General features: G+C 44.2%; 1 protein-coding gene across 1 annotated transcript in view; it reads right to left on the bottom strand.

Annotated features, from left to right (window-relative positions):
• Positions 1-5336: 5336 nt before the first annotated feature.
• SUCLA2 (succinate-CoA ligase ADP-forming beta subunit) overlaps positions 5337-11084 on the bottom strand; it is a 28508-nt gene continuing 22760 nt past the window's right edge. Inside the window, exon 10 of the mRNA XM_015812341.1 lies at positions 5337-5938. Coding sequence (XP_015667827.1) covers positions 5864-5938 — 75 coding nt within the window. The 3' untranslated portion in view covers positions 5337-5863. The remainder of the gene's footprint in view (positions 5939-11084) is intronic.

Raw genomic sequence — 11084 nt, 5'->3', positions numbered from 1 at the left:
TATGCAGTTAAGGTGCATTATTTAATACATAGATTAGAGTGATCACATCGCTGCCTGCCCATTCTTGGTGAATCAGATGCTGAAAGTGATCAACTATGTGCATTGGGAAAACTGTATGTCAAGCAGGAAAGGATCCTTGAGTGCAAGCTCCATCATCCCATATCACCTGTTGTTCATGTGTTAGAAGTAATCCAGTGGGGTAAAGGCTTCAGAGTAAAACAGAGAGGACACTCTATTATTTTATTGCCCCTTCCCCAATCAAGTTCTGTTGAATTGCTAAATCCACCACTCTAGATATCTGAACTTGCCTCTTCCCCTATCAAGGACAATAATTTTCCTGCTGACAGTGTAATACACCAATTGCTGTATTTTAAGTTGCCCTTCAACATCACTCATCAGGCACCAGAGCTGAGATCAGCTATGACAGTAGAGCAAGTTTATACAGTACTGCATACTGGAGAAAAGTGGAGAAAATGTGGAGAAAAGCAGGTTTTATACCTGGGCAGGAAAAACCAAAGGTACAAGTACATATTAGATGAAATCTGGCTCAGAAACAGTTAACTGTGAGAGCGACCTTGGAGTCCCAGTGGACAATCACTTAAACATGAGTCAGCAGTATGTGACAGCAACTTAAAAATGTAATACAATCCTTGGTTGTATAAACAGAGGCATAGCATCAAAATCATGTGAAGTATTAATACCACTTTTAAAAGCCTTAATAAGGCCTCATCTAGAACACATCTGCATCCAGTTTGGTCACCACGTTATAAAAAAAGATGTTGAGACTTTGGAAAAAGTACAAAGAAGAGCAACTAAGATGATTAAAAGCCTGGAGACTAAAACATATGAAGAACGGCTGCAGGATTTGGGTTTGGCCAGTCTAGGGAAAAGAAGGACTAGGGGGGACATGATAGCAGTATTCCAGTATTTGAGAGGCTGTCACAAAGAAGAGTGGGTCAACTTATTTACCAAAGCACCAGAAGGCAAAACAAGAAACAATGGTTGGAAACTAATTAAAGAGAGAAGCAATCTGGAATTAAGGAGAAACTTCCCAACAGTGAGGACAATTAACCAGTGGAACAGCTTGCCTACAGACGTTGTGGGTGCTTCATCACTGGAGGTTTTTAAGAAGAGATTGGACAATCACTTGCCTGAAATGGTATAGGGTCTCCTGCTTGAGCAGGGGGCTGGACTAGAAGACCTCCAAGGTCCCTTCCAGCTCTGTTCTGATTCTGATTTTGATTCTGGAGGACATTAATCAGATTGTCTAGATCTAATCTATATATCAATAAAATTAAAATAGCATCTATGCTATCTTTAATACAAAAATAAAAATTATATTTTATATTCAATGAACATAAAAGACAGAAAACAGGGCCACCAAATTTGAGACGCTGGTGGGTATATTTAAAAGCATGTTGTTGGTACTAGCTGCCAACCGAGAAGAGTGGATCCTTATCCATTCTCATCACCAGTCTCAACCCATCAATTTGTAGAAGGCAAAATGACAATTTCCTTGACTACTACTAAAGTTCCATACTTCCAGACAAGATGGAGAGGCTTCTGGTCAGTAAGAAATCAGGCACAGGTTTGAAGCCTGAGTTTATCCATTCTGGATGAGGTTGTATTCCCCCCAAAAGAACAGATCTATAGTCTGGGAAAGCTCTTTGATTTTCTGTTGTTTCTTGATTTAATTTCTTGGTGGTTATGTAACTGTGTTCTCAGATGCTTCTGTGGGAGAGTCTGGAGGCTTAGACTTAAGTTTATTGCTATGGAGACATGAATACTTCTTATTTCACTTACTGGAATCGGGGGAAATAAATGTATGCTGTAAATAAAAAAGAAAATAGGGAAGAAGCAAAGTGGAGAGTATTGGTGCTCAGTTGGACTAGTGGAATTAAGGGAGTCATCATATTTTCACTGTACAAATGCCAAAGGGCATTAAATAGTATTTTAGTTAGTGTCTAACTTAGTATACAAATTTAGATATCACTTGGGTAAAGCAAAAATAGTTTTCCTATATCTCCAATAATTCAAAGTGCTTATTTTAATGCCCAAATGCTCATACAAACATCATTTTTACACCCTTTGCACTTTTTAAACACATATATCATGGACTGGTTTTGTGGTTTGGGAATAGGAGGCAGTTTTGTGGTGGCTCTTCTCTTTCCTCCATGGCGAGTTTCAGCTGGTGTTGTGGGGAGAGGTCAAACATTAGGTCCCTGCAGTGTGGGGTGCCTTGGGGCTGGGGTCTCCTTCCTCTCCTCTTTTAACATCTACATGAAACCACTGGGTGAGGTCATCTGGCAGCATGGGATACACTATCATCAGAATGTTGATGACACCCACCTATAGATCCCCACCCCTTTCCAGGTAACTGATACTATTGATATACTGGTCAATTGCTTAGAGCAGGGCTTTTCAACCTTTTCACCGATTGTACCACTTTTAGGATAAGGCAATATTAGAGTACTACTAGTCACCTAGCAAGGTGTCAAAAACTTGATGACCCCCCACCAAAAGAAACAAAGTGACTTACAACAGTTCGCTTAGTGACTGTTCAAAGTTACAACGGCACTGAAAAAAATGACTTATGACCATCTTTCACACTTGTGACCGTTGCAGCATCCCCAGGGTCACGTGATTTACATTCGGATGCTTGGCAACTGATTCATATTTCTGAGGGTCACAGTGTCTCAGGGTCATGTGATCCCCTTTTGCAACCTTTTGACAAGCGAAATCAATGGCTGGGGGGCATTTAGGGAAGGCGGGGCTGTGGGGGGTCTCCAGGGGTCTCCAATGGAGGGGTTTGGGACTGGGATGGGCACCAGGGCATGGTCCATCAAAGGAGCCTCACCATCCCTCTTAGGCTCTGCGGGGGACTCCCAGACGGTGGTGCGGGCTGCAAATGCCACTTTTGCTTGTAGTTTGTGGCCACTTAAAAGATTGAGAGAAACCAGGCTCAGTTTATCCCTCGCTTGCATTTAGTGGGGGCGTCCACACACAACAGTACAGCAAAACTGTCAAAATGATGGCTGTGATAGTTGATCAGAGCTCCTCCATTTTTTATGTGCAACAGCTTTAGCGTTTAGGAACAGAGCAGTTTAGCTGCTTTTCTATTAATACATAATCCTTAAAAGGGCTCTCCTGTAGGGCCTGCCTTGGTCTAATTCAGACTGGAAATAAAGGAAAGGAAAATATTTTCCCCACTCTGCTGTGTTCTGTTTTCCCCACTGGAAATGACTGTTAGCAACACACAAGGAAGGAATACTTTCCTAAGGGCTCACAATTCAAAAATGCCAGTGTTAACTTGGATTGCCAACAAAGTTCTGTCTGTGACAAAAGAGAACACAAAATTGCCTTCTCCTTTGAACTGGGGCATTTCCAACCAAATTGCCCCTTCCTTCCTTCCTTCCTTCCCTACTTTATTTTTTAAAACTGCCAGAGGCTCCAGGCAGAGGTGGCAACAGGCAGGCAGCAGTGGGCAGAGGCTTCACATTTTGACCCCTCCCCCTTGTTGTTACCTTTGTGTTGCTCTCAGCTCACCTCTCCCAGACCAGCGCACGTTTGTGTCTGTGTGTGTGTGTGTGTGTGTGTGCGCGCGCGCGTGCGTGGGCGGGCAGGGTTTCACCCCTTGCAGCCCCATGCCTTCAATAGAGACCTTCTGCAATGGCAGGCTGCAAACTAACGAAAGCTGTTTTTTTGGAGTACTTGTTTCTTTCTCTCAACATACCACCGATTGCATTGCGCCTTGTCCCCCTCAACTCCCGCCCCCAGCCCTGTGGAAGGCTGTAAGAAGCTCCTATTGCAGCTTATCTCTCCCCAATGTCACAGCGTGGGGCTGCAAGGAGCGCACACACGCAAACATGAGCGCGGCTCTGGAAGAGTGAGCTGAGAGCCATGCAGAGGCCCTTCAGGCAACGATGGGGAAGGGGTCAAAATGGGAAGCCTTCTGCCTGGAGCCTCTGGCAGCTAAAAAAAACACCTGAGAAGTGCTCAGAAGGCAGTCCCTTTACCAGGCTGCTCCTTCCTTCCTCCCTCCCTCCCCTGCTTCTCTTTCCTTCCTCTGCGCTCAGGAAGGGGTGACAGGAGGGGGAGAGATTGACAGTGCTGCCGGTGGCCATGCTGCCGCTGGCCGTAGCTATCCCACGCAGGCAGGGGCGGTCCCGGTGAAAGGAAAGCCTGGTGACCGCGAGGCTAAGTCAGCAAGTGGGCGTGGGGGCCATCAAAGCCAGAATGCGCTCAGCCTTAGATCCGCGGGGCCCTCCCTGGCCCAGCCCCCTGGGGGTGCACGAAAAGGGCGGGGAGCACATGAGCGCTGGTGTCCTGGGGGAAAGGGAAGCGCTTCACCTTTTTTCTTCCTCAATGGTCAGCAGAGATGCTCAGCAGGGATGCTGGGTGCTCGCCGCCTCTTTGTGTGCCCAGGGGGCGGGGCGGGGGCAGTCCCTCGCTGGCCCTTTCCCACCAAACTACCTCCTTTTATATCCTCTCCTCTCTCGCCCCTCCTCTTCTCTTCAGCGCAGCTCCAGCTTCCGAAAGCGCAGATTAATGCAAACTACCATGTGTACAATGGTGAGAAGTAATGCAAATATACATATATTTTTTCTATGCCCATACATCAAAAGGTATAGGCATCCCAAAAGATGATTTATCATATTCCACTGTTTTCTTACAAAAAACGTATAGGGGTTAATAATAGTCTTATTTTGAACAAATTTGTAGAAATGTTTCCTTCTCCTCCATTCCTTTCTCATAAAGACACATTTGTAATATGTCAAAGATAATATAATGAGAACTGGAGAAAACACGGCTATTGTTGAAAAGGTGGTGATTGATATTATTACATGTTTATATCTTTTTCATAAAAGATAATACATATTGATCAAAGTGATGTAAAAATTATAGTGTCATCAATTACATCAATTGTCTGTGCTGCTTTTGCAAACAAAGGACTTTATCATTCGGGGTGAAGTCCAAAGTAAAACTGTGTCTGTTGCATTCAAAGTCAACTGAAAGGAGGTCCAGAGAACTGAGGCTCTAATCCCATTATAGTTGGATAAATTATCTGCTTGCAAATTTCATTGCAATGAAAGGATGCTGAAAAAATCAGATTAAGAACAATGTTGAGCTTTTAAAACTTTATTACTTTATATCATGTCTATTCAGCACTAAGATAAATAAATTTTATTTGTTTACAAACAGAAAACTCCATGATACTTTTAAATAAGTACCAGAAATTAAGAATTACGTGTTACAGTATTTCCTGTAGTGGTTAAGTTACTGTGTTCAAAGTGTGGTTGCTTCAGAAAACAATAACTGGAGAGATACGCCGTCCATAAATAGTAAGTGAGATGCTCCATTTATTCAGTGTACTGCAGAATATAAATATCTTCAATAGGTAATGAATGCATTATCTGTATATGCCAATCAAAATATTATAATATTCTTGTGCCTCCTGAATTATTCCTCAACAGCTGTTGAATGCTTCATTTGCAACTGCTCAAATCTACTCTCAACAGTCTTATCACTTGGTTAATTATCAGAGAGGCAAAGGGAAAATCCTATTCACATCAAACTTATATTTGGAAAAAACCAAATCTGTATGTTTTTGTTTACAACAGATATATTAAGAACTGCTCAGTCTGCATTTGGAAATTTAAGGAACTAAGATCTGTAACTAAGTAATTGGCATCAAGCCATTCTTTTACAATAAACATTCTATTAATAGAAAAGTGAAACCTGTATGTGGTCATTAAAACTACTACACATCAAATGCAGACATACATAAAAGTTGGGGAGGGGAGAAGAAAAGCATTTAAGAAAAAAAACGATGAAGGATGAGGGATAGTAACTATATATCGGACTAAATTGGCAACTGAAATTTAACATCTACTTGGGCTTGTTTTGCTAGGGTCACTATTTCAGAAAGTTTCACAACCTGGAAGACAAAACAGAGATAATATTTTCAGGAAAAGTTGAGGTAATACATACTTTATCTTACATGCGAGCCTATATTAGTTGTAAGCCCACTTTTCAATCAAACTCAAGTTATTGCAAACTGAACGGTAGCCATAAAATTCCCCTTTTAGGTAGGTACCTAAACAGATTCAGTAAAGTAGCTGCTTCAAAGAGGTTACCCATTAGGCCAATATGATGACCAGTGGTTTTCCTGTAGTTTTCTGAGATGTATATATAGTCATGGGATCTGTTCAAGTTATATTTCTTATAATCAGAGATGCCAGTTTCAACATCAGAGATCCATCCATTCTTCTTCTCTGCCCAAATATCATTTCTTCATTGTCTTATCCAAACTGATTTTACTCTTCAGATATTTTCATGTTCCACACAAATCATAGTGAAAGAATTGATATGATATGGACTTCATATGATTTAAGGACTATGATACAAGAGGTGGAAATTGAACCTAATATTTGGGTTGATCATAATCCAATTAAAATGACTTTGAAAGGAACCAGGAAAAAATTAAGATGGTCATTGAATAAATCAATATTGAAAGAAAAAGAATTTCTACAGTTTGTAACGAAAGAAATGGAATTTTTTAAAATAAATAAGAAAGAAGAAACCTCTATTCAAAATTTTGGGACACCGCGAAAGCGTATTTTAGAGGCTTGGCTATAACTTACCTTGCTAAAAAAAAATAAAGAAAAGAGACAAATACAGCTTAATTTGAAAGGACAATTTAGGAATTTAGAACTTGAGTTACAAAATGATCCACAAAAGAAGAAGCTGAAGACACAAATGGAATTAATAAAACATAAACTAAACTTATTGGAGATGGAGACAAGGGCACAACAGATAAAATACTTAAAACAGAATTATCTAAACTGCTATTTTTATTTCAGATGGTTCCTGTCAAGCTAAGCCAGAAATTTTTTGATGATTTAAATGCAACAATAATGAGATTTATATGGCAAGGGAAAAAAGCAAGAATTAAAATTAAACTGTTACAAGAATCAAAAGACAGAGGGGGCTTTGGGCTCGCAGACTGGAGACTCTACTACCAAGCCGCTATTTTGTTGTGGCTTAAAGAATGGATCACACTGAGAAATAAACGAGTTCTTTATTTAGAGGGACATGATTTGCAACTGGGTTGGCACGCTTTCCTATGGTATGAGAAAAATAAAGTACATAAATACTTTCAAACTCACGCTATAAGGAATGTACTACTCTCAGAGTGGGAGAGAATTAAAAATAAAATGTATATGAAAATACCTGAGTGGCTTTCAACAATGGAAGCATTTGCGTATCCGAACTTAATTAACTATGATAAACTTGTGGTCTATAAAGATATTTTAGATAAAGAAGGAAAACTTAAAGATAGGCAAGATCTTCAACAAAATGGTATTGATTTAACATGGTGGTCATATTTGCAAATTCAAACAAGATATGAAAAAGATGTAAAAGTAATGGGATTTTACAAAGAACAGACACCATTAGATGAAATACTCTTGAAAACAGATGAAAATTTGATTAAGAAACTCTATAAAGTTTTGTTAAACTGGAAGATGGAAGAAGAACAAGTGAAAGAAACAATGATAGTGTGGGCAAAGAATTTTGGTTATTCTATAGATTTAGAAGATTGGCAAAAACTATGGGACCGAAATATTAAACTTACTAAAGCAGCTGTATATAAGGAAAATTTATATAAAATGTTTTATAGATGGCACATGACACCAGTTAGATTAGAGAAAATGTTTAAAAATGTATCAAATATGTGTTGGAAATGTAAACACAACCAGGCACTTATTACCATTTCTGGTGGATATGCCCTAATGCTAAGAAATTTTGGTTTAAGATTCATATGTGGCTAGAAAAGATGATTAAAATACAGATAGAATTTAAACCAGAACTCTGTTTGCTAGGAATATTAGGCTTGAATGAGTATTTAATATTACATGTGTTAACAGCCGCGAGAATAACATTTGCCCAATTTTGGAAAAATGAAAATTTACCATCTGATCAGATTATAATAACAAAAATACTTGAATGTGCAGAAATGGATAGATTAACTTTAGAAATGAAAGAGAAAGAAGATATAATTTATTTTAAAACATGGGAAAATTTTACCAATGGTTAGCAATACGATAGAATGAGAAAAGATTATGAAACTTAAAGAGATAATTGATAACTTGTATTTATATTTCATGATTCTTTGTATGAACTTGTCTTTTTCTGTTTTTTTCGTATTTGTGATATATAGTAAATTATAACCAATAAGTAATATATTACTATTTTAAAGTTATTACAATTAATTAGTATTAAGCATTGTTAATTAGTAAAATGAATCAGATATATTGATTAACTTGTTATTTACATGACTATATTGAAAGCTGTTTAATACTAGAGCAGAGGTAGGCAACCCAAAACACTCAAAGAGCCACTTGGACTCGTTTCCCACAGAAAAAAAAACACTGGGAGCCGCAAAACCCTTTTGATATCTAAAATGAAGATAACACTGCATATATCCTGTTTTACCTTTTATGTATGTATGTATGTATGTATGTATGTATGTATGTATGTATGTATGTATGTATGTATGTATGTATGTATGTGTTTGTGTGTGTATATATAAAATAAAGGTAAAAAAGGATATATGCATTGTTACCTTCATTTTAGATGTCAAAAGGGTCTCTCTGTCTCTCTCTTTCCTCTATTTCTCTTTCCTCTCTCTTTCCTCTCTTTTTTCTTTCCTCTTTTTCTCTTTCCTCTCCCCCTCTCACTTTCTCTTTCTCTCTCTTTCCTTTCTCTCTTTCCTCTTTCTCTCTTTCCTCTCTCTCTTTCCTATTTCTCTCTTTCTCTCTTTCCTGTCTCTTTTCTCTCTCTTTCTCTCCTCTTTCCTCTCTCTTTCCTCAATCTTTTTTCTCTTTCTTTCCCTCTTTCCTCTCTTTTTCTCTTTCCTCTCCCCCTCTTTCTCTCTCTCCTCTCCCTCTTTCTCTCCCTTTCTTTCTCTTTCCTCTCCCCCTCTCTTTCCTCTCTTTTTCTCTTTCCTCTCCCCCTCTCTTTCTCTTTCCTCTCCCTCTTTCTCTCCCTTTCTCTTTCCTCTCTCCTCTTTCTTTCTCTCTTTCCTCTTTCTCTCTTTCCTCTCTCTCTCTCTCTCTTTCTCTTTCCTCTTTCTCAATTTCCTCTTTCTTTTCTCTCTTTCCTCTAACTTTCTCTCCCTCTCCTCTCTCTTTCTGTCTTTCTTTCCTCTTTCTCTTTCCTCTTTCTCGGGTGGGGAGGGGGAGCAGGACGGGAGGCAGCGGTGGCGGTGGTGGCAGCTATTGCTGCATCGTCAGGGTTCCCCGCCGCCACCCCCGGCCCGGCCGCCACCCCCACCGTGTCCTCAGCCGAACGGGCGGGGAGGGGGAGAAGGACGGGAGGCAGCGTTGGCGGCGGCACTGCAACTTCGTCGGGGTTTCCCGCTGCCGCCCCCGGCCCGGCCGCCGCCCTCGCCGGTACTCTACGCTGCCCTGCCTTGCCCTCTGCCCATCGATGGAGCCGCGGTGGAGGCAGCACCCGCCCGAGCTGCCTGGGAGGCACCAGGAGGAAGGAGAGGAGGAGGGCGAGGAAGCCTCCGCCCCAGCCGGGACTCCGCGCTGCCTGGCCTTGCCCTCCGCCATCTGATGGAGCCGTGGTGGGGGCTGTGGCTGCGCGGCCCCTGCCAGCCCAGCTGCTCCCCCCTGGCACCCTTCTTGCCCCGGCACCCGCCTGAGCCGCCTTGGTGGCAGCAGGAGGAAAAAGGGGAGGAGGAAGAGAAGGGCAAGGAAGCCGCCGCCAGCACCAGGCCCCAGGAGGCGGCTCTCCTCTCCTACCTCGCCCTCCGCCCATCCGATTAAGCCACGGTGGGGGCTGGTACTGCGTGGCCTGCCAGCCCCTCCGCCAGCTCGGCTGCTCCCCCCCAGGCACCCCTCTTCCTCCCGGCGCCCGCCCGAGCCGCCTTGGAGGCAGCAGGAGGAAGGAGAGGAGAAGGGCGAGAAAACCGCTGCTGCCGTCCCAGCCGCGACTCCGCGCTGCTTGGCCTCGCCCTTCGCCCATTCAATGAAGCCGCGGTGGGGGCTGGGGCCGCGCGGCCTGCTAGCCCCTCCGCCAGCTCGGCTGCTCCCCCCCAGGCACCCCTCTTCCTCCCGGCGCCCGCCCGAGCCGCCTTGGAGGCAGCAGGAGGAAGGAGAGGAGAAGGGCGAGAAAACCACTGCCGCCGTTTCAGCCATGACTCCGCGCTGCCCGACCTCGCCCTCCGCTCATTCGATGGAGCCGCGGTGGGGGCTGGGCCCACGCGGCCCGCTAGCCCCTCCACCAGCCCGGCTGCTCCCCCCAGGCAACCCTCTTGCCCCGGCGCCCGCCCGAGCCGCCTTGGGGGCAACAGGAGGAAGAAGGGGAGGAGGAAGAGGATGGCAAGGAAGCCGCCGCCAGCGCTGGGCCCCAGGAGGCAGCTCTCCTCTCCTACCTTTGCTGAATCTCCTTCTTCCTTCCCGGCAGCCTGGACTCCGGCGCGCCTTCCTGGCCAGCGGGTCCAATGGTCGGGCTGGCTGGGGATCGCAGGGGCTGGTCTCCCTTGGGCCGCAGCTTGCGGGAGGGCTGTCCCGTTCAGCGGAGCCTCCAGCGGGCCGCTCCCATCAGGGATCCCGGGGCTTCCCCGGGCGGCTTCAAGGCCACGAGGCCCTGGCCACGCTTCTCCCAGGGGGTGGGGCACCCGGGCACACGGCCAATCAGGAGCCCTGCAGGAGGTAAGTCCGCCTGAGAGAGAGAGAGAAGGGAAGCGAAACTGCCTCTCTGTCTCTCTCTCTGCAAATGGCGGAGGAGGCTCCGGAGCCGCAGGTGATGGCTCAAAGAGCCGCATGCGGCTCCGGAGCCGCGGGTTGCCGACCCGTGTACTAGAGTAATCATTGGGCTTCCGGTTTGAGACGTCGACTTCGTCGGAGGCTTCCTTTGAAGTCTCCCTCCCGGGGCTGCGTTAGAGCCGTGCCGACAGCATAAATCAGCTGTCGGGCGGCTTGAAACTCACCTCCTGGGCTAAAGGAGGTGGGGGAGCCGCTCCGGATAGGTGTTGAGCTCCCCAAGTTCCTTGAGGAATTTGGGTGAGAGCC

Source organism: Protobothrops mucrosquamatus, unplaced genomic scaffold (assembly GCF_001527695.2).
Source record: "Protobothrops mucrosquamatus isolate PMUCROS unplaced genomic scaffold, P.Mucros_1.0 scaffold78, whole genome shotgun sequence".
In the NCBI taxonomy this organism is placed as follows: domain Eukaryota; kingdom Metazoa; phylum Chordata; class Lepidosauria; order Squamata; family Viperidae; genus Protobothrops; species Protobothrops mucrosquamatus.
Note: the sequence above shows the minus strand (reverse complement) of the source record. Positions and strands in the feature narration are given on the sequence as shown.